This window comes from Chrysemys picta, chromosome 1 (genome assembly GCF_011386835.1).
Source record: "Chrysemys picta bellii isolate R12L10 chromosome 1, ASM1138683v2, whole genome shotgun sequence".
Taxonomy (NCBI): Eukaryota; Metazoa; Chordata; order Testudines; family Emydidae; genus Chrysemys; species Chrysemys picta.
In genome coordinates this window covers 3,406,939-3,423,070 of record NC_088791.1, presented here as the reverse complement: position 1 = coordinate 3,423,070, position 16,132 = coordinate 3,406,939, and the positions used below count along the sequence as shown (strand labels likewise).

The window sequence follows — 16,132 nt, the reverse complement described above, 5'->3', positions numbered from 1 at the left end:
TGGGAACCCTTTACGTTGGAAATGAATGAAATGAACCAAGGCAAGTGTCTCCACCTCCTCGTCTGGAGTAGCTGCAGCTGGGCCTGGACTGACACCACCACAGAGTTGGGAACAGGTCTGATGTCTGGCGTGATCTCTGGCATCTCTGAATGCTACCACTGAGGGCATGCCAGGAATGCCCTGTCCTGGGCAGTGCCTCCCGAGTATGACCTAGGGACAGCTGCCATCCCAAGGTCCCCAGGGAAGAGATGGCTTCGAACATCTCTGGCCCTAGACCCATTTAGGGTTTTTGAAGATATAAGGGCCATGTGTTGGGCCAGGAATGGACTAGGCAACCAGCCTACGATGCAGGCCTCTCTTCTCTCACTGTCCTTCCCCATGTAGAATATATGTTTACGCGCCACTCCCAGGTGGTCTGTGGGACCAGGGGAGTTCATCTAGCCTGTGCCTAGTTATCCACATGCAACAGCAGGACCATGCCAGTGTACAGAGACCTTGGAACAGCCATATCGTGCAGGTTCTCTGGGTACATCTACACTGTCATTAAAAACAAACAAACACCCAAGTCTCAGAGCCCAGGTCAACTGATCTGGGCTTGGGCTGGGGGTTAAAAATAGCAGCGTAGATGGTGGGGCTCAGGCTGGAGCCGGGGCTCTAAGACCCTCTCCATCATGGGGGGGCCCCAGAGCCTGGGCACCAGCCCGAGCCCAAAAGTCTACACTGTAATTTTACAGCCCTGCAACCTGAGCCAGTTGACCCAGGCCAGCCGTGACCATGCTGTGGGTCTTATCACAGTGTAGATTTACCCTCTGGGGATAAAGTGCCTTTCACACAGTCTTCTGGCCGGCCGACTGTCCTCCCCTCTTGTAGGGTGCCATGGCACTTGAGTGAGAGCTGCTTGGGCAGGGCAGCTTTGAGGTGGGTCCCCTCCTGAGTCTGGAAAGCAGCCAGTGCTGCCCTGAATCCCTAGCTCTTAGATGGAAGGCAGAGGAAAGCCCAGTTAGAACCAGCCCCTGGCCTGTGTCAGCATGTCCCTTGTAGGGTATTGTCTGGTCCGTGGCTGACTCCAGAGAGTCGACTCCAACTTTGCTGGAAGGATTGGTTGGCCCGACATGGGACTTGGGAGGGCTGGAGGTGGGGAGGGCACCAGAAATAGCCCTCTTCTGTCTCTCTCTCTCTCTCTCTCTTCCCCCCCCATTTCTGCTGAACATTTCCTGGTGTCTGGAGGTGGGGGGCAGGCTGTTCGGAGTGGGGGGAGCAGAGAAGAGTGTCAGAGCCATGTAATTCTACTGGGGTGCTCACTGGTGTGTCAGAGCTGGTGAGGCTCAGGGTGAACTGTCACAGACAGGACTAGAGCTGGGTGACCTTGGCTAGGGCCTCATCCCTGCACCCTTCAGCCTTCCGAGAGGCTCTTGGGTTCTGGCACTCGTTTGCCTAGGAGAGCTCCCCTTGGGAGGGCAGGCCCCAGTCCTTGCTTAACTGGCAGCCCTGGGGAGGGAGGATGAGGGAGAACTCTCCCTGTCTCTTTGGGTTAGGGGGAAAGCACGTTAACTTCACAACGGTTAGCTGAACTTACATCTGAAAAGTTGGCTTCTTGTAGCGGTGTGCTGGCTCTGCTGCCTTTCGCATGTCGTTTTTGCTGATCGCTGCTGTTTCCTACCATATGGTCCCCTGGGCATGTGGCTGGCTTCCCCTCCCGCGCTGCGCCAATTCCAAGAACCCGCCTGGTGTTCTTACAGAAGGTTTAACGTGTGCATGGCCGACAGCTGAGCTCTGATGCTGAGAGAACAGTCCAGAGGGCTGGGGGGGCCCCGGAGTCTGGCCTCATCCAGGAGAACCCCAACCGAGGGCTGTGCTTAACTTGCATAGCCAGATGCTGGTGGCTGGTTGAGTGATGGCACCTGTAGTCAGGGCTAGGCGTGGTCTTGAGGCACTGGGCCGGAATTCAGGAGATAGGAGTTTCCCCCAGCTCTGCTGCTGGCCACAGGCAGGTAATGCTCCCTAGACCTCCGAACCCCTCTAACATGGGGATATTTCTTCCCCCTCCCCCTTCTCTTGTCTGTTAGATTGTAAACTGCTGGCTAGGGCACTGCATTCCCTGCTCTGTCGGTGACCTTGGCCAAGTCACTTCCCCTCTGTCCCCCCCATCCCTTTTGTCGTCTTGATTGAGACAGCTCGTTGGGGCAGGGCCTGTCTCACTGCCTCAGAGTGCCCTATGTGGAGCCCTGCTCTTATCTCGGGTCTGTAGGTGTGGCTGTAACACAAATCATGGTCTCTCCAGGCCACATCTCTGTTCAAGGTGCTGCGCTAATGGTAGAACTCCGCAGGCAGCATCTGGCCGTCTGCACTTCGGCTGCTCCTGGCTTAGCCTGAAGCTCGGCCCCTTAAACTCGATGGGCCCCCATTGCCTTCCCATGTCCTTGACTGGTAACACCAGACTTCTGTCTTCTGCTAACATGCCACTTCAGCAGAAATGTGCCACTCAGCGTTTCGGAAGCAAACCCTGGGAAGCCCCTGAGCGGCACCAATTTTGCAGTGTCAATTTTTGGTCCCTCTTTCCTTGCTGAGAATTGTAAGTGACAAGGAAAATCAGGACAAATGTCTGAGTGCTTTAAAGTGCAGGAGCTTAAATGGATGTTCGTCACATGCGTCGCGCCTTGCGAGCCTCCTACGGAAGGTGTTTTATAAACACTCATCAATCCTCCCAATGCCCCGGAGAGGTAGATAAGTACTCGCTGTCTCTCAGATGGGGGAATTGAGCTGGGGGCAGAACCAGCGGGCTTCCCTGTGCTATACCTGCCAGATCACACCATACACGCCTCTGCCTGGCATGGGACTTTCACACTGGAATGTGTATCGCAATGTCTGCGGAGCACACTAATGAAACCTGACCTGACCAATGCTGCAAAAGCGGATTGCTTTATTGCTCACGCCATCTCCGGGCTTGGCAGCCACTTGTTCCACTGACAGTAATGACGTAAGGGTTTGGGGGGGTGGGGGGGGGGGGAGAAAACCTTGCTTAGTTGACACTGTAGTATCGTGTTACAGGCAGTTCTTCAGACCATGGCAAATTGGCTTTGGATAATTTCAGATCCTGCTGTCGTCGTGTTCAGATGATGGGACGAAAGTGAGAGCACTGATTATTTTTTTGGTTATTTGAAAAGCGTTAGGCGTTCTGGCCCTAAATAATAGGTTTTAATTTGTCAGATAAACAGTGGGGTGTGTGGGAAGGAAAAGTAGCGGAAATAATCTCTAAAGGATTAAAGAGGCTGTTTCTTCTTCTGAGTGCCCCTGCGTATATCGTCAACTCGCAGCCTGAATGCACTGGGGGTCTGTCCTGTACAGAGCTAACTGTTACTAGCACTTAGGTTTTGGTGTGGAATGTATTTGCTACCAAGGTTCTGCACTGAAGTGCCCATGTTGGGAAATGCAAAGCTGAGGTGGTTACCTCTGCCCCTTGTGCACATGCCCTGCGATAGCTTTAATCAGGTGAGCAGGCTGCCTTTCACTCCGAAGTGTTCAGGGCAGCTGCCTTTAGTTCCCGTTCAGGGGATGACAGCTAGCTTCCAGACTCGCTCATCAGCAGATTTAGAGGGGCTAAATCTGCCAGCCCTGTTATACTGAACATACAGTGCTGAGATTGTGGGTGCCCTGAGGATTAATCTGGATTTTTCACAAGGTGCTGAGCATCCACACGACAATCTGTGCCCCTGAACGTACTTCAGGTTAGACACTCACGTTCGCTAGTCACTTGAGAAAAACCACGGCCAGTACGCCAACATCCAGCTTATCCGTTACATCTCATTGTTTGTGCTGGTGTATTCAGTAGAGTGCACGCAAGGGGCCGTTAGGGTTGTGCATGCTGCCTTTTTGCATTTCCTGGCTTGAAGTGCTGGCATGTGCAACAGCCGCCTTCTGTTCATGGAGTTTTTATGTGGAAGTTCCTGGGGTTTCAAAAGGGAAATGGTGGAAGATAATAGGCTAGAGACCAGCAGCTCACTTGAGGTGCTCAGGGCTCTGACAGAGCTCTGCCTCTTTCCAGGAGTGTCCCTATGGGTGCCCCACATCAGCTGCTTGCTCCCTGGCTGGGGGAGTAGTCATGTGCCGAGCAGCTGATGTGGAGCACCCATAGGGACTTGCATCTTGAAAAACTCTTGCTACTGCACAAGGGATGTTACTTAGCCTTCAGTGCACATCTGTTAAAGCCAATCTTAATCTGTTCTAACATTGATCTATTGTAGATGCAAATAAACCTAATACGACCATTAATCTCCTAAAGCACATGTTCAATAGCACAGTAAATACAGGTGCATTAAATAGCCTTGCCTCACTCACTGTGACACCATAGGGCACGACAGTTACTACTTGGTAAAGGGGCAGGGCTCCCCACTGATCGTGCACCCATGGAGCCCTGCCTCAGTCAGTATGCGAGTTTGCTGTAGATTTCGCTAACAGTTCATCTAGGGATGCACACGTTTCCTTTGCAGAACGAGGAGAACTGTTTCAAAAAACAACAAAACTGCCCATCTGCAAAGGAGACTCTCCAGACCTTGGCCAAATCTGACCCAACTTTTTGTGGAACATGCCAAGTCACATATTCCCTGCCACAGCTCAGCTCTGAGTTTGGTGTCGCAGCCGGTCGAAAGGGCAGCTCTCTCTTTGTGTTCTGCTCCTGTTTGCTCTCAAAATGGCTGAACTGTCCTTGTGTGCACACGCTCCCTCCCCACCCAAAATTCACTGTCAGGCTGGAAAACGTCAGCTTGCCAGGTGACACTTCCAGGAAGGGGTGAGCAACAGCTGTAGAGGTGTGAGCGGAGCTGTGCAGGCGATCAGCGTGCTCTTCTTCAGGTCTGGGAAAGGTGTGCTCCGCATCACAGCTAAATGCAAGACCGAGCACAGGGTTTAGTCAAAGTAGTTAGCACTTATTGTAAGGAACCATTCTAGGTAGAGTGGCCCGTTACCACCTCTGCAGTCGTAGGACAAAAAGGGGGTCAGTGGGTTACAGATTGTTGTAATAAGTCATAAATCTAGTGTCTGTTTAGTTCTTGAACTTTAGTGTCTAACAGAGTAATGAATTCAAGCGCCCAGTCTCGTCTTTTGAATATGTTGTAGAGGTTTCCTTTGAGGGTCAGGACTGATGGGTTCAGACAGAGTGATCGGAGTATCTTTCCCAGACCCGAGGAAGAGCTCTGTGTGGCTCGAAAGTTTCTTTCCAACAGAAGTTGGTCCAGTAAAAGTTATTACCTCACCCACCTTGTCTCTCTAATATCCTGGGACCAACACAGCTACAACTACACTTACACCTAGGCCTTGGCTACACTTGCGAGTTACAGCGCAATAAAGGACCCCGGGTGCACTAGCTCACTCACTCCCCGTCCACACTGGCAAGGCATGTAGAGCGCTCTGACTCCGTGGCTACAGCGCTGCTGGTGAGAGGAATAACGTTTGCTGCGCCCCAGCATTAGTGTGAATGAGGTGTTGCTTTACTGCGCTCTGATTGTCCTCTGGAAACGTCCCATAATCCCCTTAAGCCAAGTGGCCACTCTTGTCATTGTTTTGAACTCCTGTAGGAATGTGGAAATGCCCTTTCAAAGCTCTGTTTCTGACAGCCAGCATGCAAGCCGTTACTGTGGAATGCTGTGTGAGAGAGAGGGGCCCGGGGAAGGGGGAGGTCTGCTGTCTGAACTTACAAGACAGCATGCTGACATGCTGTCAGCCCCCCAAAAACCCACTCTCTCTCCTCCCACGTACACACAACACACTCCCTGTCACACTCCACCCCACCCCTCCCATTTGAAAAGCGTGTTGCAGTCACTTGCATGCTGGGATAGCTTCCCATAATGCACCACTCCCAATGCTGCTGCAAGTGCCGCAAATGTGGCCATGCCAGTGCGCTTGAAGCTGTCAGTGTGGACAAACTGCAGCGCTTTCCCTACTGCGCTCTACAAAGGCTGGTTTAACTCAAAGCGCTCTACATCTGCAAGTGTAGCCTTGCCCTAAGTCTTCTGGTCTTGTGATTAGTTAATTGAGTACACCTGGTGATTTCAGTGTTTTCAAAGCCTGTGGTGATGAGGTTCTTGAAAGGAGTCACTTGTCTCCACCCACCAGTTAGAGCCGATTCCTTTGTGGGACATTAATACTGTCTTAGCAGCTCTCCTGGGGCCTCCATTTGAGCCTCTGGCCTTCTTTGTGTCAGAAAACTGCCTTCCCTGTGGCAGTGTTTGCCAGGAGGGTGGCTTTTATTGCAGGCTTTGATGGCAGAGCCCCCTTACATGCAGTTTTTCCAATGACAAAGTAACCCTGTGGCCACACCCTACATTTTTGTCTAAAGTAGCTTCCCAATTTCACTTGAACCAAGCTATATATTTACCATTGTTCTTCTCTAAGTCGTGTTCTACCCCAGAGGAACAGCGTCTTCACATGCTGGATGTCAGGTGAAGTTTAGCTTTTTATCTGGATAGGACCAAATGTTTTTCTCATATGCAGACCCAAGGAAGGGTCAAACAGTCTCATCACGGCCTGTCTCCAGGTGGATAACTTCCTGTATCGTGACAGCACACGGAGTAGCCCGAAGAATAGGAGCTCATGCCATGAGAGCCCAGGCAGTGTTGATGGCATTCCTACACTGGACATTTGGAGGGCTGCCACTTGGTCCTCTGGGCCATCCCTGCTGAGTCCAGAGCGGCTGCAAATGTTGGGGATGCGGTCCTTGTTTAAATAGATGCCAAGCCCCATCTCCTGGGAGTACTGTTCGGGAGGCAGTTAAGTAAAATACACAGCTGTATCTACTCAAAGCAAAACTTTACCTGCCTGTAACTCGTGTTCTTGGGGATGGATTCCACGACCCAGCCTCTGTCCCCTCTGTGCTTCTGGTGGTTGGTGCTGAGGGAACGCTGTCCTTACATCACCAGGGAAGGGGCTAGGACTGTGCGGCAGGAATGCTGCCCCTGTGGGCTGCTAGGCAAAGTTCTTTGGCTGGGTGCACACACCCAAGCAGAACACATGGCTCTCACATCTCGAAGAACAACACTTACAGGCCAGTAACCGTTTTGTCCTACCAGTCTCCTTCCTGCCCCACCCTTTGCAAGAGAGTAGCTGGCACTCAGAATAGATGGTGTCTCCTGCAGTCCGTGATGGAGATGGAGCTTGTGCCTATGGCTGAATGGTGGACCTCCAGGTTTCTTCTGCCTGCCCCATGACTCCTTCTCAGGGGACTGCTACCCATGCAGTCACCCCAGCTCCTACTGGCTGTGGAGCAGGAGACAAAGCGTGGGCCTCTGATTCCCCTGGCTAGCATGGCTGACCGTGCTAGTGCCATGGGTTCATTCATCCGGCCTTGGGGGAGGGCACCTGCGTCAGCGCATGGTGTTGTCTAGCTGCTTGCAATGGGAGTTCCCCAGGACTCTGTTAGCCATTGACAGATTCTAGCTCAATTGCCATGGAAATCTGCCTGGCACAGGGCATGCGCTGGCGTATTTTATTACAGTAGTGCCAGCTGCACCCAGAGCCCTGCTGTGCTGTGTGCGCGGTACACGCTCTTGAGGAGACAGTCCTTGTGCCGGTCTGAACAGATGAGATAAGGGGGCGGGGGGAGTTGAGCAGAGGCGCGGGGGGGATGGACTTGCCCCAAGGCGTGCTGCAAGTCCGTGGGAGAGCTGACAATAAACCCAGATCTCCCGAGTCCTAGCTGTGCTGCTGCTCTCTGAGCAGGAAGGTCCCCCAGGGTACGTCGGCACTGGAATAAGACCTGCAGTACAGCCGTGACTAGCCCAGGTCAGCTGGGATCGCCATGCGAGGGTACAGATTGCTGTGTGGACATTTAGGCTTGGACTGGAACTGGGCTCTGGGACCCTCTTCCTCATGGGATCCCAGGGCTCACGCTCCAGATGCAGCCCAGATATCTACATGGTAATCTTACACCTTTGTGAGCCCGGGCCAGCCTCCAGGGATTAATTGCCGCGTAGAGCAGGGGTGGACAAACTTTGTGGCCCGAGGGCCACATCTGGGTATGCAAATTGTATGGTGGGCCGTGAATGCTCACGAAATTGGGGCTGGGGTGCAGGAGGGGATGAGGGCTCTAGGGGTGGAGCCAGAAATGAGGAGTTCAGGGTGCAGGAGGGGGGCTCTGGGCTGGGGCAGGGGTTTGGGGTGCGTGCTCCATCTGGAGGTGTGGGCTCTGGGGAGTGGGGGGGTGCTCTGGGCTGGGGCAGGAGATTGGGGCATGGCAGGGTGAGGGCTCCGGCTGGAGGTGCAGTCTCTGGGGTGGGGCTGGAATGAGGGTTTGAGGTGCAGGAGGGTGCTCTGGGCTGGGACTGAGGGGTTCAGATGGCAGGAGGGGGATCAGGGCTGGGGCAGGGGGTTGGGGCACGGGAGGGGCTTCAGGGGTGCAGGCTCCGGGCGGCACTTACCTCAAGCAGTTCCTGGAAGCAGTGGCAGGTCTCCCCTCTGGCTCCTATGCAGAGCTGCGGCCAAGCGGCTCTGCGCGAGGGGAGACATGCCGCTTCTTCCGGGAGCCACGCAAAGCCGCAGCACGTGTGCACAGAGCGGACCCCGACCGGAGCGTGGGAGCTGGGCTAGCTTCAGGCCCTGCTCCCAAGCGGGAGCTCGAGGGCCACATTAAATCGGCTGGATGTGGCCCGTGGTTTGCCCACCCCTCGTGTAGAGGTACCCCAGTGCCACGCTGCCTTGATGGAGTTCTTGGTCGGTCAGTTACACAGTGCACTGTGCTTTAGGCTGACAGGCTCTGCTCTGAGGAGCTAACAGGCCAAGGTGGGAGATGCTCAGGTACCCTGGTGGTGGTGGTGGACTAGCCAGGGTGGAGCCCCTGGGGGAGGGAAGGTGGGGAAGTGGGAGAAGACCTAGAGCAATAAGGTCACCGGCTTCTCTGGTTAGTGCAGTCCCTGGAGAGGGACTGCAATAAATGAAGGGAAGGGCTGGGGTCTCCTGCAGGGGGTGGAGGCCTGGCAGAGCGGGTCTAGTGGGGTTCAAATATAGGGGGCAGCTCAGCTCTGCAGGCCTGGCAGGTGAGGACAGTGAGTGTTGGCTGGAGGTGGCTGGTGTGGTAAGTGGCTATTCTGCAGCGTTGTGACCGGGTTGGAAGATGCGGGGGGTCAGCGGAGGAGCGAGCAGCTGCCGCAGCTGAGATCTGGCGAGAGGAGTTGGGGGAATGGAGATGGGTAGGGAATAAAGCCATCAGGATGGAGCCATGGTGAGGGGGAGGCAGAGAGGCTCCTAAAGCACTGAGTCTGGAGAGTGGGGGCGCAGGGCAGCGAGCTGCGGTATAATTTTCTGTAGATTCAGTCCATCAGCATTTCTGCTACTGCAACTCCCTGGCAGTGTCTCTAACTACTCCACTAAGCTTCCATGGATCCAGAGAGCTAGGGTCAGGTTTCTCTTGCTTCAGGAAGCTGGAGTGTCCTCCACCCCTTGCTTGGCTTCCTAGCCCTCTGCTTCCCACCCTCCGTCACCTTGCCAGGCTCTCAGAACTCTCCACGGGCTCATTCCACTCTGCTGCTCTGCGTTCGCATCCCCCTTGCTCTGCTCCTCCCATCCTGGCCTCTGTGCCCCATCTCCTGCAGCTCTGCACACTTGGGGAATCGTCCCTTGCTCGTGCTGCCCTGCGTAGCTGGTGCTTTCCTCCCTCTACTCCTTCAGTCCCTCTGAGCCACCAAATCGTTTCCTCCCCATGCTCTGCTTCTAAACACTCCTTTGTTCTCTAGTTTCTGTCACTCCCTGCAAAGGCCTTCATGCTGCCGTGTGAAGGCTGCACTTTGTATATTAGAGAATACTAGTTCCCTGCAGTTGTCCTGGAAAGCTCCTGCGTGTCGCTCCTTGCTGGGCGATTTAAAAGCTGCTGTTTGTTCTCCTGTATAGTAACTTATGGCAAAAACTGAATGCTAAGGCTGGAGGAGTTTGTTCTGACTGCTCCAACCTGCCGGTAATGCAAGAGTCGGTCAGCATGCATATTAAATGATACGTACTTCTAATTATCAAGGGCTGTATATACCTAGCAACTGCACGATCATATTGCCATAACCCTCCTCACGTCCCTTCCTTACTGTATCTACTCCAGCCACCATGTCCCGTGTCAGTTCAGGTCAAGTACAGCTCATCTGGCTGTTCTCGAAGCCTCCTCGCATTCTTTTGGGCTCTGTAGAAATAAATACGTGTGGCAACGATGTAATGCAGCTCAGGATTTTCCCTGCTGGATCAGCCCCATAGCCCACTCAGCTTGGGGTCCCACCTCCAATGCTGGCCTCTCCTGATGCTTCAGAGGAAGGTGAAAACACATGTATGTGCCTGGTCTGTTGTGCAATGTTGTACAGAGAGGGTGGGAACCCTTCCTGACCCCTACAGCAATGTTTATGCCCAGAAGCATGAGACTTGATTACTCTCCTCTTAGCATGCTGCCTGCTTCGGGGAGGGTTCTGTCAGCAAAACCAAAAAGCCAGGTCCCAGAAGGGGGTGAGGCCATTGGTAATAAAGCTCCCTGGAGGGCTGTTATCTCGGCTGAAGGAAGCCCAGACAATCCTTAGTGTCTGTTTTAATTTTGATTCATATAATCCTGTTATCCCTTTGACTAAGCACGTTTTGAGAGATTGATGTGCTTGCTGGGGCAAAAGGGCTGCGAGTTACAAAAGTCTGTTCCTTTTTATTTCTCTCCCATTCCCCACGTGTATGTGGTGGAAGTCGCAAGGCTGTGGAGAGCTCCAGATTCTGGGTGAGAAGGGTCTGTAAGGCTTGCAAATGTCTGCTCGCACACTTGCCCAAGGCACCTGGATTTCTTTCATTGGTAAATAAGATGTTCATTTTTATCAAGATGTGGGGGTGGATGGGTAGATTTTTTTTTACACTGGAACTTGGTAAATATTTGTGCCAGTTCTGCAAATCCCATCTAGACATGCCTTAGCCTTGATGAAAATCACCTGAATTCTGCTGCCGTTCAGATCAGATCAGAACTGTAATGTTGCATATGATAAAAATAGCTAAACAATTAAAATAAAAAGCCCTGCAGCATGTCTCCCACTCTGGGCTGCTAGAATCCTGCCCCGCTTTGCCACCAGTCTTCCTAGTGTTCGGTTTGTTTGCTTTGGTCATCCCTGGGAGCCCCAGCCCAGATGAGAGTCCCAGTGTATTAACCACTGTACAAACATGTAAGAGACAGTCCTTGCCTCACGCTGGCTGCGTTCCAGGCCCCCACCTCTCCACAAGAAAGCTCATCTCAATTACTGATATCTTCATGTGAGCGCTCTGCCTGTATTGATATCATGGTACCTAAGGGCTTCATTCCAGACGCCAGACCCCGTGTGCTAGGCACTGTACATGCAGAGAGAGGAATAGCACAGGGTCCTGTAAAATCTTGGCTGCCGGCTTGAATTTGCTCTCTTATTGCCTGCTGAGAGACTCGAATGTTACCAGTGCCTGATGCTCTTCCAGTAGATTGAAGCAAAGCGTTCTTCCTCCTGATTGCCTTGCTGTGGGTGAGAAGTCCGGTGTCCGACATTAATAGGAGAAGGGGCCAGTCCCTGAGGTGGCAAAGTTTATGCAGGGTCATGGCCAACCCTGGCATTGTCATGCTTTTAAAGTGCCAGGGCTGTCTGCGTATGCCAGAGACACGGGCTGGCTGAGTTCCAGTCCTGTAGAACCAATAGCGCAGCCAAATCCTCGGGCACTCAGGTCGGAACATTGAACAGCACGGCCACCTACCTCCTTTCTAACTCAGCATCATGTTCCCTATGGCAACCAGAGTGTACCGGGGCTTCTCAAAGCCTTTGGGGACTGTATTATGCCCAGTGTCGCCCTCACCAGGCTTAGGGGCTGGACTGTGTTGCCGAGCACCTACAGGCTGAAGTGCCTGGGCTGAGGAAGGCCAGCGCTGGTTTTGGCGATGCCGGTGAGGTGGGTGCCTGGTGGGTTCACGTGCGTGCTGGGACCTGCAGGCTGCTGGCCTTGCACCTGGGGGTTGGATGCAGCTGAGATGGATGTTGGACTCTGCTTGTGCACAACCAATATTCATCTCTGTACCTTCCTCCTCGTCTCTAGGTGATGCAAGTGCTAAACGCAGATGCCATTGTGGTTAAGCTGAACTCTGGAGACTACAAAACCATTCATCTGTCCAGCATCAGACCACCTAGACTGGAAGGAGAAGGCACCCAGGTAAGGTTCCTTTGGTCCTGTGCCCTGTTGCAGGCGAGGTGACTTACTTCAAGTGTAAATTAGGACTGAGGCTTGGGGAGGGGGTGAATCCCTGAACACAGGATGGCTTCTGAGTTCCCCCATGACAGAGCAAAGCCTCTGGCAGCTCCTGGCACCTCCATTCTGCGAGGGTGTTGCCGTTCTGACTGCCTGTGTCCGTGTGTGGAGGGAGATGCTGTACGGAAGATGTGACTCTTACTGAAAGCAGGTAGTCTCCTGAGCACCTGCTGCAGAACCCCCACAGGAAGGGGTTCCGGCGTGCCATACCCACTTGCTCTGGGGTAAGGTTTTCCATCACGTTCAGCGTAGGCCTCCCTTTGCTCAGCTTCGTCCTCTTTCTCATGGAGAAGGATCTCTGCCTAGAAGGTAAAGCAAGAGGGCTTTCTGCTTGATCTTGGGTGAGTCAATTGCCCCTTGCCACCTGTATCCGTTGCCCCCCCGTGCCCATACAGGGGATCTGTCTACCTCACAGGGAGTCCGTTTGGTTTGTGAACTGCTTTGAGACTCTGGGATGGTAGGTGCTACAGAATTGCCAAGTGTTACTTGAATGGTGTTAAAGGACTAGCCCAGGGTATGGTCACTGTTAACTGGAAACCGCCAGGAGCTCTCCTCGTGTTGAGAAACGTACCCCTGGTGTTGATATAAGCAGGTGTGTGCACAGTTCCAATGGAGCCCGCTTTTCCAAAGTTCCTAGCTCCTTGTATGGCTTGTCTGTAGGGGTTCTATGCAAGCAATGGGTGAACCCAGAGAATCCCAGTCAGTTCAGCGACCAGTCTTTATTCCACTGCTGTTTCTAATATTTCTTAATTAAAAGATGAGAAATCCAAGCAACATTACAGAGGGAATGAGTGAGAACATGTTAAATCCTCCTGGTTTTTCCTCCTTCCTTCCTCTTGCTCAGCAGGGCTATGGCAACAGAGTTCCTTCAGCTGGGAGGGAGACTGGGACGGGATTATTGTTTAACTGGGGTAAAATGATCATGTCTCCAGAACAGCCGGTTGAAGCTGAACCCGGGCAAAACAGAGGTGAGGCTGGGGGGGGGGGGGTAGAGGAAAGTATTTTGAGGAGTTATCGGCCATGGTGCAGTCTCCTTTGATTGAAGGGTCACACCCCCACTTGGTCAATTCAGTCTGTAGTCTAGGAGTTCTTTTGGATTCCTTGCTGATGCTGAGCTCTCACATCGCAGCAGCTGCAAGTGATGCTTTCTACCCTCTCTGGTTGGCTGGGAGTCCCCATGCCATCCTAGTGGGCGAAGACCTGGCTCAGTTGTTCATGCCGGTCACCACTCAGTTGGACTACAGCAAGGCATGAATCCTTCCACACTTAGGAAACTCCAACTAGTGGTAACTCAGCAACGTATGCTACCACAAACGTATCACACCTGTCCTATGTGCTCTACGCTGGCTTCCTGCTGAACTTCAAATCAAGTGCAAGGTCGTGGTCATTACCTTCAAAATGCTCCATGGTCTGAGCCCAGGATACCAAAAAAGAGGTTGACTGTGGTTCTCTGGCCCAGGGGAGTGCTCTGTAATATGAGTAAAGCTCGTCTGTGTGGGAGACAGAACCTTCCCTGGGGTGGTCTGAGACGGAGGGGAAATTCCCCAGGAGCTAAAGACCATCACAGACTTCACTACCTTCCAGTCCAAGGGCAAGGCCTTCTTTGATAGAAACACAGCAACAGGTGCGCTTGTTTCAAAAACCCAAACAAACTACCAAAGCAGACACTCCACTGCACACACTTCTGCCCTTGGGGAGCGGATTAGAGAACAAACCCTGCGTGACAGATATGTAGCGGTGTGGCTTAATGCACCACTGGAAGGAGCTCAGATACTAGTGATGAGAGCAGTATAAAACAGATATCAACGAGAATAGAACAAGTGTCCCCACTGAGACAATCCCATTTCAGTGCAATTCTAGTTATGCCTTCCTGTGCAGCCTCTTCTCTGCTTTAGTGTTTTGTGTTAGTCTCTCCAGTCAAAGGGTTACAGCACCCACAGCCGTACTTAGATTTGATTTTAGCACTGCAGAAGGCTGCATGTGAAGTGCCGCAGAGATGGAGCTCTGTGTAAACATTACACTTAAGAGCAGTGCTGGAGCTAGGGCTGGCAAAGTGCTCCGTATCCGTGCCTGAAAACAAGGTCTTGGAGCTCCCCATATTACCCCTTGGGCTGGAGTGTCTTATTGTTCCCAGCCCAATGGTTTTGGAGGCCCCGGGTTAGTGACAGGCTTTTTGAGACCTCGGGCAGATTTCAAACTCTTGTTCTCTGGCTCATCTGACTTAAAACATCAGACTCACGTGGACTCGTTAATCAGAGCAAGGTGTCGATCGCTGGTTTAAAAATCCTGATGCTGAGGTCTTTGGGAAATGTTACTGTGCACGCCCAGTCCAGTTGCACTCATTTGAACCTATCTCCATTTGAGGCCTCTTGTAAGTAAGCATGAACTGTATCTAGAACACTGTGCACTGAACCGTAGCACTTAATATTAATGTGAAGGCATTGAAATTCACACACACAGCTGTGCGTTCCTCAGAGCTTCCTGCTTAACCCATGCTGTTTCAAGGCACTGGAGTAGGTTCTGATCCTGTCTCTGGCGCAGACTTTGTCTAACTCTGTACCCTGTCTGTAAAATGTAAGGGCTGTGGTGATGGAGCCTTAGATTCTGCCCTGTTTCCCCCTTGTTGCATCTTGTCTGTAAGTTCCTGGGAGCAGGGATCATGTCTTTTATATTCTAGTCGCTCCCAAGGGCCTCACAGTAAACTCTAAATTCCAGATGCATTTAGTGCTTGTAGCGGAGTATGGTCACCTATTCACATGGCTGTTGTGATTCTCTAGCGACGAGCCCACATAGTAGGAGTTTATTCCATAGTATGATGCTGCTGCATTAAGGTTAAGACTTCACATGCTTGAAAGTTAAGAATTTGTTTTCCTGTAGCAGCCTCTGCTCTGCATACACTCCCTGATCAGTGTGGTGTGAACAGTCAGTGTGGTGCAATTAGGGGAGCCCTATCTGGCACGCGTGCGCGCGCTCGCTCTCTCCTATATATAAGGCAAAACAGGCAACATCCCAAATCCTACGTGTGTTTAGCGGGTGGAGTTGGGGTTGCTGTGGGAACCAGCACTTGGAAATTCCTGACTTCTGCAATGTTGCATTAATTTGTATGCATGGAATCGTGAATAACTTCCAAGATTAGATGGTCCCACCTGCTGTTTCCTTTGCGCCCTGGTGAATTGAGCATCCCATTTACATTGCAGGAGGGAAATGTGGCCAGGTTAGAGGGCATGGAGTGCCAGGAGCTGACTGGTAGGGGGAGCTCACTTTTCATAGATCACACAGCCAGATGGGACCATTTCGGCCAACGTGTCTGACCTGCTGTGTAACACGAGCCATAGAACTTCTTCACGATAATTCCAAGAGCAGGTCTTCCAGAAGCTTCCAACCTTGATTTAAAAATTCAGTGATGAAGAATTCACCATGACCCTTGACATTGGCCTTGCTTGTTGACCTGTCCCAGGGTAGCACTGGTGACAGATGGCATCATGACCGCCCCAGTGCCCTGCAGACCTGTCCTGTGAGGTAGCTCCCCAGCTGAGCTTGGGTCATCACGCTGCCCCTGAGATGCTGCCCCACAGCCTTGCTGAGCAGAACGTGTAGTGTCCTTGATAAGTAGCCTGCTTTCCCCTCGGCGTCCCGGAAGACCAGCAGAACGGTTACATCCTAGCAGTGCTGCCAGCCCTAGTCTTCGCCTTTGTATGTATTTGAAAATTCTATTTCCTCACTTAAAGCACCATGTCCTCCAGAGCACAGGGGTTAATGTCTTTCCACTCTTCTGGAACACTGTCCTCCCCTCCTTCATCTCCACTTGGTCTGCAGATGATTGAAGTCTACTGCTGAGGTGACCTTCTAAACGTACCCCTTGCAGCCCTGAAATCAAGGT

The 16,132-nt window shown here is 52.4% G+C and overlaps 1 protein-coding gene across 1 annotated transcript in view; it reads left to right on the top strand.

Annotated features, from left to right (window-relative positions):
• Positions 1–16,132, top strand: part of SND1 (staphylococcal nuclease and tudor domain containing 1) — a 453,393-nt gene that overhangs the window by 61,920 nt on the left and 375,341 nt on the right. Inside the window, exon 10 of the mRNA XM_008174151.4 lies at positions 12,043–12,156. Coding sequence (XP_008172373.1) covers positions 12,043–12,156 — 114 coding nt within the window. The remainder of the gene's footprint in view (positions 1–12,042; positions 12,157–16,132) is intronic.